We start from the raw sequence: 22,017 nt of genomic DNA on the forward strand, positions 1-22,017 counted from the left end.
ATTGGATTAGAAATTCAGTGAGAATGACAGCTGCTAGTGCCTTTTACAGTTACTCTGTTTTTCTATAATCCATATGGCAGAAATCACATAATGTTTTTTTCTTCCCATTGAAGTAAACACTTGAGATGAAAAGATTTGACTCACTGTGGTCAGGGTATGTGCATTTATTTTCTTTCTTTCCTTTTTTTTTTTTTTTTTTTTTGTAAAAGCTGAACTATCTCCCCCCCTCTTTCACAGGTTTTCACCAGCCATATTTGTGTATCTGATTAACATCGTCCCATCATTGTGGATTCTTGAAGTGCAACATGGGAACCAGGTACATCCTTTTGGAAAATAGAAAAGTGGAACATTCAGCAATAAACTACTTTCATATTCTAATCTGATATGTGTCAGAAATGTACTTTTCTAAGGAACTGGGTTTATTAAGAACTGAATAAAAAGAGGTCATCAACAAACAGAAGCTAATTCGTGATCTGTCAAAACCAATAAAAATAGTACATTCAAGATTTAAGATTATATAATTAATTAACAATTTGTATTAGGATTTGTTCCTAAGACACCCCCCCGCCCCCAATATGCTAGAGTTAACATGAGGGTGTAAACATTTGTTTTTAACCCTTGCAGGGTCAATGAGCACCTATATGGAGCTAGAAATACGCAGGGCTCCATAATCTGGCATCCTACAAAATGACATTTTTAGGAACCACAAGAACAAAAACAAACCCCATCATCTGTACCGTGCTATATAAATGCAATCAAATTTGGAGGGTCTATTTGAGATTATCTTAAATACAGACAGATTGCACGAGATTCACTTTCGAGGGCCCCATGAGCTATTTTAAGGAAATAGGAAATCTGCTCTAGAGCCCCAAAATAACATGAAAGATGAGGACTCATGAGACCCACCATGAGGAAATGTGGACTATATGTATTAGAACCACAGTGATCTAGAAAATAAACCATGGCTTTCAATCAGAGACCCCAGTCTATATACAGACAGAGGTTCTGACTTTTAAGTGAGTTGCTTCTTACTTGGGCAATCTTACGCAGCAGGCTCTAGGCTGGATTCAGCCATTTCTTATCATTAATGTGCCTGTACAATACCAGGGAGGTCGTTAGTAACATCCATCAGACACCAGCCTGGACTTCACATCTTTAGGGTTGGGGTTACAAGACTATGTTTTACAGATAAACTATAGTTATGATATAATATTACCTTATTACCTTCACTAATAAAATACATTTGGTAAGATCTGTGAGAATTTGCCCCTCCGCAGATTTATTTGTTGCCATTCATCATTTTATAGCAAAGTTAAGCCTCCTATATATGTTTAAGATATGATATTGGAACCTAGAAAGAAAATACTCCAAATTTTAGGCACACAGAGGGGAAGTTAGCTCTGTGGACTGTTTTTGAAAAATTCCACAAGCATGTACCAATAATACAGGCATTAAGGAAAACATTGATCTGCCTTAAATCTCCTGCTTAAAAAAAACATTAAGGTGATAGGATATTTCTATCCCTGTAGAAAAAAGTATTTATGTAACTGTAGATTGGTTGGTTCAAGTTATCATGACTTTTAAAAACTGTACCATAGGGAGTTACGGGACTGTTTCAATTTTCTTACTGCTTACTACTTTCAGGGGTATGGAAATAAGTTGGCGATTTGAATCATTTTTTCCCTTCATATCCAATTCTATGACATGGCTATCATCCACAATAACAATGCATTTCCCCAAATGCTTTTATAATATAAGTGTATGGCACAGTTAATTGATATACAGGTCAAATCCCATTACAACAAATAGCCTGCAACCAAAAGCTCTCTTTTTAATAAAAAAAGATTTTCTGAGCCACAGGCAGTACTTCTCTCATTTTTATACTACAAAAGAAACTGGACCTTTAGTAGTAATGCAATTGGCTTATTTTGACATGAAGAATTAAAGTGAATGCCCAAAGACTGGATTGGGCAGGGTGGGCAGAGATGGAAATACCTGGTAGAAAAAAAGTGAGAGAAAAAGAGACAAAAAAGTATTGGAATTGCATTTAAAGAGATAAGAGATGGCAGAATAAAGGAATTCTCTTTGTCCATTCATTTAAGAAATTTTGGGTTTAATAATAATCACTTTTCCTGTTTATGTCAAAATATTTTGAGGCATGTTTTCTCATTTATAAATCCAGCAACTACATGAGTTCAGCACGGTATATACACTTCTGTTTTATAGAAGAGGACCCCAAGACTCAAAAAGATTAAGTACTTTTCTCAAGGCCATACAGCTAATCAACAACTTTCTGGGGCTTAGAACCTATGGCTTGATCCCGACTTGGTTAACCACACTGCCTTTCTCAGTTATGTGTTCCATGTTTTAGAGGACTTACCATCAAAATCATCTAAATTCTTCTTGATGGGAAAGAGTAATTTAATTTCCTTTCACTTTTTCCATTTACTTTGAATCCTAAATGTTCTAATCTATGACTTGGCATTAGGAAAACATTCTGACCTACTTCAGGCAGACATTCCTCTTCAATGATCAATTATGTACTTTTATTTCTGAATCTGCCAAGGTCTGCATGAATGGAAACAAAATGGTTATGACAACAATTATGGCCTTACCTCTTAGGTTTCCTTATGAAGTGGTACAGTTAAAGCAATGGAAACTTGCTGGTCTTGATGGAGTCAGTTTGGTTTGACCCAAAGGAATATTTTTGAAGCTAGTAAGAGTTTTTAAGACATAGACCATAAAAAAGTGGCTTGTTGGCACCCAGATCATCTACATGAACTCACCTACATGGTGCTAATGTAAACAATCCTATATAATAAAGAGCTAATATGCAAATGATTGTCACACCCTCATGCCCTCATGTCGGGGCTGAGGGACCTGAGGCTAGGCCAGGGGACCTGAGGCCGCACCTCCCCCAGCCGGCGGGACTTGATGGTGGACCTGAGGCTGAACCCCCCGCCTGGTGGGGCTTGACGGGGGACCTGAGGCTGTGCCCCCTGCCCTACGGGGCTTGATGGGGGTGGGGCCGGCTGGGTCTGGGTCTCGCGTGATTTCAAGGCTCACGGGTGAGTGGGGACTTGACTCTGGCGTGCCCCAGACTCTGACAGGAGGGAGATTTTCATATACATTTTACTAATTTTCTTTCATCTTGGACACTTCTATTATAAAGAAAGGGCAAATAGCAATATTAAAATATTTCTTCTAATTAATTCCCTTTTAATGTGCATGAATTTCATGCACTGGGACACTAGTATTACCATAAAAACAATACAGTCAGATTAGGTTTAAGGAGTCAAACCAGTTGGTCTTTGAAGTCCTAATGCAGCTGCCACTTAAAGGGAAGTTTTATCAATGTATTCTAAGCAGAATTACGAGAGTGGAGAGGGACTCAGATGGTTATAACATCAAATATGGATGACAGCTGTTTGCTACTAAGTTATCTTGTACTGCAGTGCAGGTAACTTCTTTAAAATAAAAAGATGTCTATGGAGTTTTAGTGACACGGATATAAAAAAAACTCAAAGGTTTTTGGTCAAATTTTTAGTTTTTAACTAGTCACAAAACTACTCTGCAATTAGAATTTATTACTTGGTTCAAATATCTAAGTTTTTTATCTTTATTATCTTTTCTTAGAGCCTTAGCAATATATAAAAAGTGTGCAAACAGTTGTATTTTACTCTTAGAGATATGGCACATGGCCATTTTTCTTAATTATTCTTGTCATCTCACCCATAACACTAGTATTTTTGATAGAGGGTAGGAAAAAAAATAGCCTCTTGACAGACTTTATTTTCTACCTTTTAAGAGAATGATTATTAAGTATCCAAAATAATTAAGAAAAATACACTTCTTACAGCTTTAGTATTTAAAAAATAGTTTCTCTTGCCGTAGCTGGTTTGGCTCAGTGGCTAGACCGTTGGCCTGCAGACTGAAAGGTCCCAGGTTCGATTCCGGTCAAGGGCATGTACCTTGGTTGTGGGCACACCCCTAGTAGAGGGTTTGCAGGAGGCAGCTGATCGATGTTTCTCTCTCATCTATGTTTCTAACTCTCTATCCCTCTTCCTTCCTCTCTGTAAAAAATCAATAAAATATATTAAAAAAATAGTTTCTCTCAAAATCCAAATGTGTGATCATGGATGAGTGGTGGTGGTGGTGGAGTGTGTTTCACAAGTATGTTAGCCCTGCAGCTGTTTAAAGAAATTTTAAAACTTTATTATTATAATTTTTTTACCCATTTGTGAAATAATCATAGGTACAGTTACATTTTTTAAGTGCCACCTCTTTCCTCTCTTACTTTTTCTACCTCAGATTCCTAGCATCTGGCTGGATAAAAATCATGCACAACTCATTTGCAGAAATTTACATGCAAAATCAAGGAAAAAGAAGGAGGAAAAAGAAATCTACTTTAGGTCTATTATCAAAATTTCTATAAACTTAAATTGACCTCTAAGCTGATACTAAATCTATATTTTGGTGGGCTAATGTTAATTTTTTTTATTGTTTCAGTGCTTAACAGGCAAGATGGAAAAATAATTGGATCTACTTAAACAAAATGGTATTTAGGTAAAGAGGCTTCTTGGGACAAGAAACAAACTCTTAGAATGCTTTGACCAGGATCATGCATGTTTTAATGTTGCCATTGATTGTTGGCTTATTTTACAGTTGTTCTAGGTATCAAAATGGAACCCCATTGATCAACCGATGAATTCTAGAGTTCTCTACAATGAACTCAGAGAGTCAACATCCTCATAGACTTGTGGAACAAAAATACATATAGTTGACCAATTAAAAAGTGGTTTTCGATCTCAAGCATATAATCTGAGTTTTGGGAATGTTTATGCATACTATTTAAATTCCACATATCTGCTCATAATTCCTTAGATATATTGCAGCCATTTTCAATTTTACCTATTGTGGTTGTTTTTTGTTTTGTTTTGTTTTTGACATATTGCCTTTTTACAAAATTCTTAGTATTGTGGTAGCCAATCGGAAGGAATGTCGCAGAATACCAGTAGCAAAGAAGACTTCAATCAAACTCTGATGTCAAGTGAACAAGCCCATGGAGGCGATAGTCTCATTGAGACGGTAAGAGCTTCCCCACAGTATATTAAAAGGATGCAGCAAAGCTTCTCACCTGGCAAGGATAGTGTGCTCCACACCTTTCAGCTCATTCTAAGGAAATTTGCTCATTGTTTGTTTGACTCAGGAATTTGCAAAATAATTGTATTTTTGGTTTAATTAAACATAGTTAACATGCATAATAGGCATATATATATATATGTATGTATGTATATTTACACACACACACATATATCAATAGATATGTTTAACTTGCAGTATTAACAAACCTTTAATTCTGAGGTCAGACAATATACGTATAAAGTGAGATACATATATTTGTTGAGGGATGATATAAGATTGGGATCTGCCCTACACTGTTCTAGGTGTTCATATTAATAAAATAAGAAAGGTTTCCAGCCAAAATTGAATCACTTCTTTGTTATTCACATGCTTGATATTTTGAAAACTAACCATGGCCCTATTAGAAAATAATGTATGGGAGAGATCAAGGCCAAGACCCCTACCATTGAACCACATTTCAACAATAAGATAGGCTATTGATTCTGTGAGGTTTAATAGAACTAGCCTTGGGTTCTAATTAAACTCCAATCACAACTTACCAATATCACTTTGAACAAACCACTTAAGTCTCTGTATCTCAGTTTTTTTTTTTAATCTGGTAATTGAAAATATTAATATATTCCATGCTAGTATGCTCCCTGTAAGAAATAAATAAGATGTATGTGAGGTCTCATAGAAGAAATATAAAGAAGTGTGCAAATGAAAGATTATTGATCTTCATGCATGGCTTTGATCAGGTTAGCATTCTGACTTGTCTTTTATTTTCCCTCTACCCTTGCACTTGACATCAGCAAGTGATCTAAAGGGATAAACAGATTTGCACAAACATAGTTAAATTACTGCATAAATCAGTTGGAATCACTATCCAATCCACTTGAGACCTATGCTTTGTAGTCTTTAAAAGATCATAACTTTCAGGGTCAATGATATACTTTCAAAACTTTTTGAGAAGTTAAGTGGGCAAGAAATATTATGCAGAATACATAAATGGAATGTAAATTTTTCTTAGAGTCCGAGAATAAAGGTAGACTATAATGTGATTGTTAGCTTCTGAACTTTTGAATAACATGTCAAATATTCAGAAAAAACTTTATAGTTATTCTCTTTATTTACACTTAGGTAATGATTAAACATTATTATATATTTTCTCATTTGATATAATAGCACTTTAAAACAATAAAAACAAGAGAGAACATTTGTACCATGCTAAGATATTCCCAGATTTGTAAATTCAGTCTTAAAATTGAAAGAAAAATATAAGGAAATTTTTAATTTTAACATGGGCATTTTAAAAATTTGATATGTGTTATACTTAGTTACAGAGAATAATAAAATAAAAAATGATCTTTAAAACATTATAAAATTGGCCCTTTAAGTATCATTCCAAAGAATCCTACTAGCGAGTGTAAGGTTTTAAGTACTTGTAGTCATAAAGCTTCTCATTTCAAGGACCACATTAGCTTTTTAAAACTTTTCAGAGTGTTCAGTTAAAGGAGTTTTACTTTCTTTAGTAAGTGAAGAATCATCCTCTGAAAGTAACCTTCCACAGAAGCTAACTCTTGATTGAAAGCCATGGTGAAGAAAGTATCTCTCTCAAGGTGGCAACTCATAATCCTTTTATCTGTATGGCATTTCTGTTAAACAGGCCAAAGTGTTTGTAAATAACTTATCTACAGTATGTGAGAAAGACTGGACTTTGGGACTCCATCAGACATTCCTGCTAATGCTAATAATTGGAAGATGGCTTCTACCTATTGGAGGCACAATCACTCGGGACCAACTCTCTGAACTTCTCCTTTTGTTTGTGGGGACAGCTGCTGACATACTGGAATTCACAAGTGAGACCTTGGCAGAAAATACTGTGAGGTAAGCAGTGAAAGGCCCTGCAAGGGAAAGAACTTCTTTTCAAGGTCAAAGCCCACACAACTGTCGCTTTGTTCCATCATTTCTATTCTGAGAGAGAGAGAGAGCGCTGAATCCTAACCACTAGACCACCAGGGACTGTATCATCATTTCTATTCTGCATGAATAAGGATTTTTAGTAAACTATATGCCAAATGGTAGAATCATAGAATTTGATGCTGTGCATATACATATTGGGTACCAGCCCAGTGGAGATGAGATAGAGATAGAGACAGAGATAGACTTTAATACAAAAAAGAGTTTTCTGCCAAAGAAAAGGGGCAAATAGTATTTTCTACGAGTGAGACAGAAAAGCTCTGCATGTCTGCAGGCCCACAGGTTAGGCAGGACCATGGTTATCTAAACATCTTCTGGAGATGGATGACCATCACTAGCTCCACTTTCACACTTTCAAGTGTCCAGGAATGTAGTAAGATCCTCTTCTAGAGCATAGCACAGCTATAATTCCAAGAAAGCACCTAGAAGAGACTTGGCAAAACCTCTCCCCTACCCAGCTGGGAAATTTATATTCCCTGGTGTGAATGGAGAATGGGGAATATTAGGTTTCATTTTACTAAATTTTATTTTTAGTCAGTTTTTTTCAAAGTGCCCAAGGCTTTCTGGAGTAGATGCCTATAAATTAAAACTTATTGAGTTGGTACTTTATTTTTGCCACAAGCAAACAAACTCAGAATCCATGATCACAACTGTTTATGAAACTACTTTCTTACCATAAGGGATTTAAATCTCAGTGCCTGAATGTACTTTCAGCTTGGTTTGCTTTGCACTATGCTATAAAAATAAATTGCAATGAGGCTGGCTTTTAATGCTATAGTTTACTGTATGCTGTGTGTTTCTCAAACAACAAAACATAAAGCTGAACAAAATACACTAAGTGAGTAAAATAATACCCCAATTATAGTGCAAAGTATATTTATAACCACAGGTTACCTTTACATGATTATTTCTTGTCTCACTTATACTTATTTTTCTTATACCTCATTAAGTGGGCATAGAATTTTAAAAATAATCCAATCTAAGTTGATCTAATATCCTCAAAATGTTTATTTTAGTTTCATAGTTAATACCTTCCATTGGGTCAGTGATTTTCATCATAGGACTAATTTTCAGAACTTTAGGACACAATACAATGGAGTTACAACAAAAACACAAAGAAATCCCTACCAAGTACATAAAAACAATAAATAACTACAGGTACAGTGACAGGAACATGAGAATATAAAGATAATTAACTACATCTCTATAGAAATAAACACATAAATGCTAAATATCAAGGGGGTAGGAGGGATATTAGGTAGGAAATGGGGTATTCAGGAGGGATACGAATGTCATGATTCATTGTGTACATTCATTTTTCCACCCACTGTTGACTGATTATCTAGTATGTGCCAGGCAATGTATTGGTCAGAGATTGGGGAACAAAAGGTGAGCAAGTGATGAGAGAAAGGGCATACAGTTCTATCCCAACTGAGGCAATTTCAATTCAGCAATTTCTTCTGATCAGAATGTTTCATAAATCTTGCCCCCCCCCTCATTTTAAGCTTGTATCATGTCCTGAAGATGGGATCAAATAAATTATGACATGGTTTTGGTTTTTAAATTTCTTTTCAGATGGAAGCAACTTTACTTTTAATATAACTGCATTGTGTCCGTGATCTTCTGTAGTCTCTACTCCATTCCTGCATGTTTCCGTCATTCTACTCAAAGACTCCAAATTCAAGGCCCAGAAAGAGCCTAGAGCTTTTTCTCTCCTAAAACTCACCTCCCAAATTCTGATTTCACCTCAAGGCCCATCTATATTGCAAGAATTGACACTGCTAATCTCCCTTTCTTCAAAGGAGAGATTTAAATCCCTCCCATTACGGCATAGCTTTTCCCTGTGGTCTCAAAAAGACAATCATGAAGAATAAATTTAATATACACAGAAAAAATATTTACATGTAGTACCAAAGGAGGCTACTTTATTATAATTTACTTAGTGTTATCTATATTAGTACAATATTTTATTTTCTATTTTATTTTATTCCATAGTTTGGGCTGATTAGGAAAAAGCCTGCAATGATATGTACATTCCAATAATATCTACCTCTTTCCCACATCCTGACCAAAAACTCAAATCCAATTTTTTAACCTAAATCAATTTCCTTCATTATGCCCATATGAAGTTAATCTGCCTTATTTTTATAAATTTACATACTGTAATTTTTTCTTAATTACTTTATATAGCATAAAAGTCAACTACTATAATTCAATGGTTCAATGATATTTACTAAATGAATAAATGTATAGATTTGTATAACCATCACTATAATCTAGATTCCTTATGGCTCTTTGCAGTCAATTCTCACTCCCACTAGCAATCCTAGGTAACCATTGATATGCTTTCTGTTGTTTTTTAAACTTCATGTAAATGGAATCATGAAATACGTAGTCTTTTGTGACTGGCTTTCTCATAGCATAATGCTTTGGGGTTAACATTGTTGCATCCATCAGTAATTTTAAATTGCTGAATAGTATCCCATGCATATACCATATTTTACTTATCCATTTCATAGTTGATATACATGTATTGCTATTTTCTTGCTATTAATAATGATATTGCTATGAACATTCACCTACAAGCCTTTGGATGGATCTGTTTTCTTTCTATTGGATAGATAACTAGAAGTTATCAGGGGGCGGGGGGATCCCTCAGCCCGGCCTGCACCCTCTCCAATCTAGGATCCTTCAGGGGATGTCTGAAACTGGCAATCGGACATCCCTCTCACAATCTGGGACCGCTTGCTCCTAACTGCTCACCTGCCTGTCTGCCTGATCACCCCTAACTGCTCACCCCTGCTGGCCTGATCACTCCTAACTGCTCTCCTCTGCCTTCCTGATCACCCCTAACTGCTTTCCCCTGCTGGCCTTATCACCTCTAACCGCCTCTGCCTCGGCCCCTGCCACCGCCACCGTGGCTTTGTCCAGAAGGACATCTGTAAGGATGTCTGGAAGACGTCTGGTCTAATTAGCATATTACCCTTTCATTAGTATAGATGTCATTTGAAGAATACTTTAAAAAGTTTTGATATAGTCCCATGTATCTATATTTTTTCTTTTATATAGTACTTTGGGTGTCATATCTAAAACATATTTTCCTCACCTAAAATTAGAAATATTCTCCTCTGTAATATTTTTACTTATTTCTCTTTTTTTTTTGGGGGGGGGGGGGTAATATGAGGTAAGGTTCTAAGTTCATTTTTGTCTTGTTTTGTTTTGGGCATTGTTCCAGTACTATTTTTTTCCCCAGCTAGGACCAATCCTCTTCGCACCATTTGTTGAATAGACTATTCATTCCCTATTAAATTGCTCTGGCATCTTTGTCAACTGATCACATACGTAAGAGTTTGGGTTTTTTTATGGACATTCTATTGGGTTCTATTGCTCTATATGTCTATTTTTATGCCAGTACCCCATTATTGTGATTACTAGAGTGTTACGGAAAGTTTTGGAACTGAATTCTGTAAGTCTTCTAACATTGTTCTTTTTAAAAATTGTTTTGGCTACTCTAGGTCCTTTTTATTTCCATAAATTTTTATAATCAGTTTGTCAAATTCTACAAAAAAATCTGTGGGAGTTTTGATAAGAACTGTATTAAATCTAAGCATCAATTTGTGAAGAAATGACATCTTAATATTATCTTCCAATCTATGGAAGACATTATCTCATATTTTATTAAAATGCTCCCTAATTTTTTTCAACAATGCTCTGTAAAATTTTTTATTAATCCTCACCAAAGGCTATTTTTTTCCATTGATTTTTTATTTTTTTTTAGAGAGAATGGAAAGGAGGGAGAGAGAAAGAGAGAGAGATTGATGTGAGAGAGACACAATGACTGGTTGCCTCCTTCATGTACCCCAATCAGGCCAGGAATTAACCCGTAACCCAGGTATATGCCCTTGACCAGGAATGGTACCCATGAACCTTCGGTACCAGGGAAGGCCAACACCTTAATCTCTGAGCCACATCGGCCAGGGGTGCTTTGTAATTTTTAATGTACAGGTCTTACACTGCTTTTCCCTCTCTACACTAGTTCACCCAGTGCTTAACATCTCTCCTGTCTTTTGTTTCAGTAGGGGTGAATTCAGTCTCTCTCCACTATTGCAACAGTCTTGAATACAGTCTTCCTTGCCTTATTAACTCGGTTGGGTCCAAATTGTCTTTGACATAGCCGAGCTGGAAGAATATGGGAACATCCCATGGGCAAGAGTGCCTCAGACTCCACTGCTCGTAACTGAAGTTCTACCAGATTCTCATGAACAAATGTTACTCAATTTATAATCCAGAGATGTAAAGTGGTTTTTGTTTTGTTTTTTTAAAAACAATTTGTCCAGCATTAGGTATGTTTGTTGGGGAGAGGATTTGCTGACTTTCTCATTCTGCTACAGCCACCCTCCAACACTGTAACAAGTCTGAATTTAAATGTCATTGCCAGGAAGAGTTAAGTCGTCATTACATCTTTGGTGATCAGTCTATTCAGTCTTTTCCGAGCACAGATCATTTATTAAAAAGAACAAATTTGTTCCGATAGCATTACTGTTACTTTACTGTGAGTATCTGACCACACAAAGGAGGGTTTTTTTATGTTTACACTATTTTCCTTTTATTTGGCTCTTTTTGCCTGGTGAAACATTTCTTCCAGGCTAAATTAATGATTTCATTTTCTTGTGGTTTTTTTTCTTCTCTCTCTCTCCTTTATCTTCCACCTCTCCAAGAGGTTTGTTTGTAAGAGCAAGATGAATTTTATTCACTGATTGTCTTTTATCTATAGGAATATTTATACTTCCAAACAGAAATAGTTAAGCAAGTTAGCAATGTATGACTTTATTTTTATTTTTATCACTTAATAGATATGGTGCACTGATGCACCAAATTCCAGTCTTTTACCTACTCAGTTTTCCAAGTATAGAAGTGATGCCCACATCTACAATTATACGACTCCAGAGCCTTTGTCTCTTTATGAATAGAGTCCATTGTCTGCTTACATGCTTTTCAGTTGACATTTATGGAGACAGATTATACATGAGAAAATGGGGCAAGACAATTGCGGGAGACAGTTACATAATGTAGATAATGTTGGACAAATTCACTCCAAAATTCCTGTACAATTTTTTGAGTGTTTGCGATTTAAATTCAGTGATTTATTTGTATCCTAACCTTTAACCTTTCTGAGTAACTTTTACTGTTTGATTTAATAATATAAATTCTTGTCTGCTTCAAAAATTATCTGGCCATCATTTTCAAAGTTATTTTAATAACTTTACTAATAAGTTTCTCAACACACACATTCTCCCTTATTTTGTGTGTGCTCAAATAAAACTTGCATATGCAAAAAACATGCATTCATTATTTTAGGATTAGAATTTGGGTTACTTAGGGCTAGGGTTAGTATATTTTTTATCCCTATTTTGTATAATAAAATTAAAACACGAAGAATTTAAGAAGTATGTTCATATAATAAAAATACGACTACTAGATAATATTTATTTATTACTTGCTGTGTTCCAAGCACTGTTCTAAGGATTTTAGTTGTGATAAGTTATTTAGTTTTTATAATAACACTATGAAGCAGATACTATCATTTAAATCATTTTTTAAAAAATATATTTTACTTTAAAAATATTTTTATTGATTTCTGAGAGGAAGGAAGAGAGAGAGATAAAAGTATCAATGATGAGAGAAAATCATTGAATGGCTGCCTCCTGCATGCCCCACACTGGGGATTGAGCTCACAACCCAGGCATGTGCCCCGACAGGGAATTGAACCATGACTTCCTGGTTCATAGGTCGATGCTCAAAAGCTAACCCATGCTGGATGGACATTTCCATCATTTTTTAAGCTGAACAGTAACAGGTAAGAGAAGTTGAGAAAGTCTCAAGCTCAAATGAAAATAAAGGCAGTAACTAAGTTGTAGTGATCTTTCATAGTCTTTATGGAATATTTATATGGAGAGCTTTATATGTTTAATGTATTTAAGCAACATACTTAATAAAAATATCATATAAAATACAATAGCTATTATTGTTACCTTCATGTCAAAGATGGGTATACTATAGCATATTGTTGTTAAGTTAGTTCTTCATATTCATGTAGCTAGTTAATGATCAGTCTGGGATTGGACGCCCAGATCTCTCTGGTGAGGGTGGAGCTAGTATTTGAACTTGAGCAACCTAGTACCAGAGCTTATGCTTCCCCAACACTTTCTGCTGCCTTAAAGAAAAACTGTACATGAGTTTTTGGTAGAATTATTGAAGTTTTGGATTAGAAGAAACTTCAAAAGTGACCACTTATTTTACATCTATTATAAAATCCTTTCCAAAAATTTCTCAATAAGTTTTGTCCAGCCTTTCTTTGAAATTTTTGCTAACAGAGAATACACTACCCCAGGGGCAGGTTATTCTATTTTAAGTTAATATTATTAGAAAGAATTTTCCTCTATTGGGATGAAATTTGGATTCTTATAGGTGCAACTGAAGTCCTTTCAACCTGAATTGGCTCCCTGAAGTCACAAGAAATAAGTTTAATTTATTTCCCACATGATAGCCCTTTAAATGTATGAATAAAGTTTTAAAGGAATCTTCTCTAGTTTTCAGTTTCTTGAACTACTCCACATATAACATGGCTCTGAGTTATCTACCATACTGTTTCTCTCCTTTGAACCAAAAAGTTTTTAATTGTTTCTCCTAAAACAAAGCACAACATATAATATTTCAGATATATTCTGAACATTGTAGAATAGAACAGGAGTAAAACTTTCCATTTCCTTCATGGAAATAGTATAGTATAATGGCTGAAAGGGTGGATGCTGAAATCAGCTATGTAGTTTTGATTTATGCACCCACCACTTATAATCACATGACTTCAAACAAGTTTCTTCAACTCTGTATGCCTCAGTTTCCCCACTGGTCACGTAAGAAAAAGTGTGTACTATGTAGAGTTGTTATTAGGATGACGTGTGATCATAGAGTTAAACACTTAGAAAACTGCCTGCACATAGTTCAGACACTATAAGCAAAATTATTTAAAAATGCAGGTACTTGTTGAAGGTCTACTATAGATAGACATTGACATTGCAAAGAAGGAAAAGTAATTGATTGTGCTCCTTAGGCATTTCCACTTAAAATGCTAGTCTTTATTCTTCTTGTAAAGCAACTTATGATTGCATTTGATTTTGGAAAATCATAAATCATGTAGCACTGTACACTCATAATTAGATAATAGTAAGGAAACATATTTGAGTGTTTTTATGACTGTTTCTGTGAAATGCTACCTCTTTTATACTATTCTAGATTATCCAGTCAAGATCTTTTGGGATCCTGACTGTGTCTCCTGGAATTTTAGCTTCCCATCCAACCTCCATGTCGTATGTGCATATGGGGAGACTTCCATCAATGTTGGCAACCAAGTCATTGGTGAAATACAAAGCAGAACAGGATCAAAGCCAGAGCCTGCCGCAACCCATTAGAGAGCTCCCTTTGGAGAGTCATTTTACGCAGTTAGGATGCCACCTAACTATACTCATACCCAAAATATTTCTTAATCTTCTTAATAGGAAAACTATGAGAGGCTTTCCCTAAGCTTTGGTAAAATCCCAATGTCAATCATTAATTTATATATCATTACCTGCCTGGTAATCCTACTTCTATTTAAAAGAAAGAGAGAGAAAATAATCATAGTTGAGTGCTAATTATTCTTAGGTTACCTGTGCTGATTCCTAGTGATTGCTGTCTTCCATAAGGGCTCTCAGAAATCTTTTAAATAGTCACCTATAATCTAACTAAGGATTAATAGTAAGTGTGCCTTTTGTAGTTTAAGATATCCTTCTGCTTCATTTTGAAAGTTAGGACTTCAATTATTTATTTATTTATTTATTTATTTATTTAGTCACCAACCTTGTCTCCACCATTAACTGCCAAGACAGATAATGATGGCTTAGAATTCTCATTTCCAAACTCTCTCTGAGTTTTGAGATCTAATTTTTGAGCCACTCAATACTTGACGCATTTAAAGGTATTCCTTACAATTACCTCATGCAGTTTGGTTTCAATTACTCTTCTCTGATGCTTTTTTTTTTCTCTCTCTCTCTCCAGTCTGAAAACCCCTCTTGACAGGGAAGTTGGCAACAAGATCTGTTATTACACCACTAACCTGAAAATGATCACTGATATTTTTGCTAAAAAAAAGTGACTTTGCTACTTTGAAATATGTTTTTTATTTTTGTAACCTCTATTATTTATGACTTTAGTCTTCCAGACTATTCTTCTAGATCTAGGACATTTGTATATTTGCCAACTGTGGGTCCTTCTTTTGTACATTCAAAAGTTTCTTCCATAGATATTTGGTGAGTGTCTATTATTGGCCAGGCACTATTCTAGGCACTGAGGATACAGAGGTAAATAAAACAGTCATGTTCCTTGACTTACATTCTAAAATCTGGTATAAATCTTTGATAATTGGATTTATCTCCCCACTTGTTTTCCAAATGAGGATAGCTTTCTTTTAATGCTGAGCTTTTACTTGTTGGGCATCATCTAGCACTTCTGAGATATATTTTAAAGTTTGAATCTTAGGATCTTAGAATTTTCACTTTTTCTCCTTGAAATTTCTTCATATCAGCCCTCTGAGTTTCCAGGTCAACATCTAACATTTCCCCCAGATTTTCTCTCCTTTAATGTTGGCATGATTTTGCAAAACTAAAGATAGCAACATGGCTTTGCCATAATTCACACAGATGTTGGCACATGTGGTGGTCAAAGCCAACCTTTCTGACTCTGTGTTTTCCCCCTTCTTTTACATTATTCCATTGTAATTATGCATGGATTTTTCATGGATTTATTATATCAGCAAAATATAGTAAGACTTATTAGGGTATACTAAAATATGAGAAGAGAAAAAGAGTTCTCCTTTCTGCATGTGATCATATTTTAATTGCTAATTTAAAATTTGTCTGCATTCTAGGAATAACCCTATCCTAGTCTATGGCATCCTTTGTATTTGGACCTGGAGCATGCTGCAGTTTCCACTTGACCTGGCAGGTAAGTGTCTTGATGTTTTCTCAATGAAACAGAAAATTACAACTCTTGATCATAAATTATAATAGAGCTAAGGAGGCATTTAAGAGAATTATCATTTTTATCTTTTGATATCTCAGTGTTAGTTCCAGTTCAGTTTAGATGAAAAGTAGATTAAAACTTAGGAAAGCCATCTGCAGATTTCATTTATATGTGGAATCTAATGAACAAAATAAACTAACAAACACAATAGAAGCAGACTTAGAGAGACAGAGACTAGACTGTCAGCCGTCGGAGAGGAGGGACTGGGGGAATGGGTGAGAAGATGAAGGAAGTGAGCAAAGAAAAACGAATACATTGACACAGAAAACAGTGATTATCAGAGGGAAAAGGGGGTGGGGAGAGGTAGAAGAAAGTAAAGGGGGAATAAATAGTGATGGGAGTAGAGTTGACTGGGTGGTGAACACACAATACCATATGCAGGTGATGTATCAAAGAATTGTACACCTGAAACCTATATACTTTTATTAACCAATGTAACACCAATAAATTCAATAAAATAAACATAAAAAATAAAATTTTCTGCATCTTTTTTTGGCTCACTTTGATAGCCCTAGACATTTCAGGGGTCATTTTAAACCTTAGCATCTACGTTTCTGAAACAAAATTGTCACTAGGATAGATGGAAAGAGTGGCTGTAGCTTTTTGGAAATACCAAAAACCTAATTACCAGTTAATAATTACAAACAAACAAATGTATGCCAATAACACGAGAGAGAGAGAGAGAGAGAGAGAGAGAGAGAGAGAGAGAGAGAGAGAGAAAGAGAGAGAGAGGGAGAGGAAGAGGGAGAGGGAGAGGGGAGAAAGGGAGAGAGAGAGAGGTTTTGTCATAATGTGCCCTGCAAGGTGTCCTATACCCATTAATTGGCTGGTGTCTTTGGACAGAATATTAGGCACCATCACTCTACATATGGAACAATAATACTCTTCAGAAGTCCGCTGGGAGCCTTTTCCTGACTCTCACTTCTTTGTAAAGACTATTATTGATCTTTTGTTATTGTTGTTTATTGTCTTTCAATCTGCTGGTCCTCACCCTCCCATATCTTGTGGTTTATAGCCTTGCTAAAAAAATTTTTATTTAAGAAAGAAATTGTGTAAACTTTCAGAGGGTGATAATGTTATGCAGCTGTTTGAAAAACAAAGACCAAATGTTACTTCTGACTAAATTACTATTGTATTTTCCAGGGAACAACATTATGTTCATATCAAAGCAGCTTCATAATATTTGCAGGCTTTAGCAGACAGGCATTCTTTGTTTGAAAGCTCCAAATGGAAGGCTTCGTTATTATTAAAGAATTATTTTCTGCCCTTGACCCTAAATTAAATTCACATTTTAGAAATTAAAACAAAAAGGTTCATTTGTTGATTAGACCTCATTTTATTCAACTGGAAAATCAGTAATTATATCCAGTTTTTCTTGTAAACTGTGAAACAAAACCATAAGGAATTAGACAAAATAACAATGGCTATGTTTTTCGTTTTTTCACCACCGTTAGAAAAATATGTTGAACAGGAGTTAAGTTTGAATTTGAATATAAGTGCTTGAATTTTCACAACACAATGTACACAGAGGATTAAGTAAGTCCATCCATAAATAGGTAGCTCTCAAGGAGAAGAGGCCAAAGGTTCTGGGTCATGCTTACTCTGTTGCATCTCCAGACTTGGCAGTCAGGGAAGTCACTCATTATCCCAAGGAGAAGATAATGTGAGAGGGGAGAAAGGAGCCAAGGGTGTTATTCTAATGGAAACAAACAAGAATCAGTGAGATGGCGACATTCCCCTCACAGATGTCATTGTTACCCCATTTTTCAAAGCAGGAAAATGAGACTCAGGCAGATGAACTTGCCCAGCATCTTCCTGCCAAAGAATGAGGAAGCCAAGGAGAGGCAGCCAGGCCCCCTGACTAGGCCCAGGGCATCCGCTGTGCGGCCTCCCCACACTGCAGACCCAGGGACTAATGTGGTGGTTTCCTCTGTTCTTGAGTCTCTCTATCCTGGTTAACTGTGCTTTTCCCAGTGTGAGGACTGGAAGGTGATCTGAATTGCTAACATGCACATAAACTAGAGGACTGGCTTTCCTTGGTGTGCTTTATTGGAAACATAGCATATCGTTGCGTATACAATGACCAAGGACGTTTCCCCTGTTCAGACCGAATGGAATTCCAGCCACTCTCAGTCGTGAACTAGGAGGGCAGCCAGTGTCGGAGACTTGTTCCCTTTCATTCTTGTCTTCCTTCCTGACGTTTCAGAGAGACATTAATCGGTGTGTCTTGTGTTTTCAGTTCAGCATGTCGTGTGCCCCTGGTCTCTGAGGGCGAGGGGGTTCCCCAGCCTGTTCTTTTGCCAATACAGTGCCGATCTGTGGAACATTGGAATCAGCGTCTTCATACAAGACGGTCCCTTCCTCATCGTGCGGCTCGTCCTGATGGCCTATTACAGAGTTTTCAACCAGATGCTGGTGTTCTTCGCTGTAAAGAATTTCCTCGTGGTGATGCTACACCTCTACCGCCTGGTTGTCCTGGCCCTGGGCGCCCGTGCCTCTCTGCGAGGGCAGCCAGAGGTCCTGAAAGGAGAGCGGGGCGGCCCTGCCGAGCCCCTGGAGAGTGGGGTCTCCCCTGGGGCCTGGGAGGGTGGCTCCAAGGAGGGCGTGGCTGTGCCTCTGCGGGCCTCGCCAGGCGCCTCGGAGGACTCGCCCCCCACCCCGTAGTTAGTTATGGGCAGCCGCATGCTTGACGCCTCAGTTCTTTGTAGGAACAGAACCTCCCTCTGTTCTTCTAAACCTTACATGTAGTAACTTTCAAAAGAACAACAGAAAGGGGCCTGGACCCCTCGAAATGCTATAAGCAGAGCCACTCTGGAATGGGCCAGGAGCTGCCAGGCCACAGGAACTGCCTTGCAGGTCACGTGCCTCACACTTTGGGATGCTAACACAGGACAAAACAGCCTCTGGACCGAGCCTAACGCAACCACTTGTCCCAAAGAAGTGTTTGCAAGGACAGTAAGAAAGTAGGTATTTTGACTACCGGACTGAGGGCGACCTGACCAAAAATCAAAAACATTTTTAGAATTAGCGACACTATACTATCTGCACCAATAGAAAGGCCTCTCTTCTATTGATGTAATTGTTCCCTTTTCCTTTCTCATAAATACCCTTTGCCATTGTCTCCTAATCAGAGCACGATTTGGGCTTCGGCCTGAATCAATGCATTCTGAGGAGCTTTTTTTTTTTTATTGATCTCAAATAAATGCTTGTTGCCTTTCACTTTGAAAGGCTTTTACTTTTAGGTAATCAAGCCAAAGCTGAGAAGTTCTCTTTCTTAAACTGAATGAAAAGAACTTTGATTAGTGGCTATTGTTACAATTTGTGTGATGGTATCAGATGTTACAGTTGTTCAACAACTAAGTGATTTGTTTGTCTTGAACTGTCTGACAAGCTATGGGCAGGGTTACAACGACATGCCCTCCAGAGGCTGAGTGCAGACAAACCGTCCGGGGCCGTTACCTCAAAACAGAGGAGCTTCCAACCGTGGCTCCATTGTCAGACTGTCTCATCTCATCTTTTCTGCACTGTCCCTCTGACATTAAAAAAAGGAGAGAAAAACCTACATTCAGTGAATGCAGACCAAATAAAGGAAAATGTGCCTTTAACATTACCTCACTGGGGGCTGGAAACAGTGAACATCTCTGCCCAGCTTCTCTGCACAGACCTTCCCGGGAAAATCATTCTTCTGGGCTGACGTGGCATTCTGTCATGGCGCATATGCTCTTACAGAAATTTTATCGCTTCTGGCTGGGGCACTGCAAAATTCACAGCAAGCCATTTCAGTTACAGACCCACCGGTTGCGAGGCAGGGAATACTGGTAATGCCGCGAAGTCACAATTTCCACTCGGAACGTGATTGGCGGCATTTGTCAGTATTTTCTTAACTGCACGTCACCGTTTTCTGCATAGCCAAGTCCACTCATGTGGGCTGACGCGAGGAAGCACTGCAGCAGTGCGGATGGGGCTACAGGCCCTTTCAGGGTGACCCTAGTTTCTGGGGCCTGCCGGCAGTCTGAACTGCCACTGCTGGCGATGGCCTCTGGTCCCAGGGAAGACATTGGGGACAGGGCTTACGTCAGTTCTGCACACTGCCAGCAGCCCTTGATTAGTGGCGGGGTCAGAAGTGGTGTGGCACAGCATTGCGGAAATCGGGAAATTCTCCTTTCTGCCCTGCGTTAAGAGTTCATTTCCCCAATATTGTCATAGTCACACTTTTCCTTTATACACTGCTATACATTTCAGATGGAGGTGATTCAGAACCTTTTAAAACAATGTTTGCTTTTAAAGATACAGTGGGAAAATTTACCTGGCTGTATCACAGTAATTATATGAGGCAAACAGTGCCAAACCGTCCTTTTGGGGTTCAAAGCACAGTTCCTCCTGTTACTATGCTCAGGAACTCAAAGAGACCCTGCTAAAGGTAAGGCAGGGTATGTCCCTAAGGTGGGTGGGACTTAATGCCAATTAATTGGGACAATTTGATCTATAAATCTCTATGGCATGACATCTGTTCAAAAGATTTGATTAAAAGTTCCATAGGCATTTTTTTGTTTTTATAAAGAGAAATGAATAATTTCCAATTATTGGCTTCTTCAGTGCCTAATATCATGTTCTTATTTCTTTCTTTTCTCCCATGTGTTTCTAATTTTAACAATATGATTGTAAAATTACACATGAAACTAATGGGATCCATTTATAATTTTCCATAATAATTTTATGAAAGATCAGGAAATCATATCTATCTAAAGGAAGAAACTTGACAGCTTTTAAGGGCTTGTTATTTAAAATGCTTCACAATTGAAAGCAAAATAATAGCTGCTATTTATAAAACCGCCTCCGCAGAATCTGTTTTTATGTTGACTGTTTCATGGTGAATGTTTTCCTCCACAACATGTATGTGCTACTTATTACTGCAGATTTGCTCATGGCATACTTTACATGTTTTAATTTTTTCTTCCAGCAAAACAAACATTGGGGCTCTAAAAATAGATGAGTATAAAGTAATACGGGCTGTTGCAAGGATATTTTTAAATGCTTTCAAATCTGAGACTTGGCTTGGCTTTGTGAATGAGTTTCTAGCATTTTAGTAAAGTATTTTGTAATTAGCACTCCTCCGAAGGCCTGGAAATGTAAAGTCCAGAGTCTAGCTTCATTTGGAGTCCCAAGAAGGCAAAGCGCACCCAGAACCATCTCAGCAATCAATGGTGAAAAAACAGAAACATGCCCCAGCAACATTTTCCAGGAAAATCCGCCAAAGGCATCCTTTGTTCACCTAACTGCCAGCATTCCCACCCTTTTGAATTTAGTGTTTTTATTGCAGAAAGAAAATCTCTTTTCATTTAGCTTATTTAAAAATAAAACTTAAGTCCAGGTTTTATCTCTAGGACCCCTCATGAAAAATTAAAAAGTTATTGTTACTGTACTTCTTTATTGTAGATTGCCAAAATGGTAATGTTTGAAAACATCAATTGTTCTCTATGAAGTGTCTAGAACAACAGTTACATCCCATGTGTTGACATCCTGGGACTTGTCTCCTTGTAATTTGCAATAAGTGCCTCAGATCATCTGTATACTGTGATGCAGGCCATACCTCTGTACCACCCCCTACAGACACACGCCAATCCCCCAACCACTGAAGAAAGTGATTTATTTGTTATTGTTGTATTTTAACTGCTTGATGAAAGCTCAATCAAATGTCCTCCCTCAGAACATAGCTCACTTGTGAGAAAATACAGTGTGCATGTTTTACATATAGTGTGCTGTGTAAAAACTCACCTCGCAACCACCTTGTTGGTA

At 37.1% G+C, this 22,017-nt stretch overlaps 1 protein-coding gene across 1 annotated transcript in view; it reads left to right on the forward strand.

The window, feature by feature from the left end:
* Positions 1-19,761, forward strand: part of TMEM26 (transmembrane protein 26) — a gene marked incomplete at its 5' end in the record, with an annotated part of 37,184 nt that extends 17,423 nt beyond the window's left edge. The window contains 5 exons of the mRNA XM_081104422.1: positions 238-316; positions 4,975-5,088; positions 6,791-7,011; positions 16,067-16,143; positions 18,461-19,761. Coding sequence (XP_080960548.1) covers positions 238-316; positions 4,975-5,088; positions 6,791-7,011; positions 16,067-16,143; positions 18,461-18,885 — 916 coding nt within the window. The 3' untranslated portion in view covers positions 18,886-19,761. The remainder of the gene's footprint in view (positions 1-237; positions 317-4,974; positions 5,089-6,790; positions 7,012-16,066; positions 16,144-18,460) is intronic.
* Positions 19,762-22,017: the final 2,256 nt, after the last annotated feature.

This window comes from Myotis nattereri, assembly GCF_964212035.1.
Source record: "Myotis nattereri genome assembly, chromosome: 13".
Classification (NCBI taxonomy): domain Eukaryota; kingdom Metazoa; phylum Chordata; class Mammalia; order Chiroptera; family Vespertilionidae; genus Myotis; species Myotis nattereri.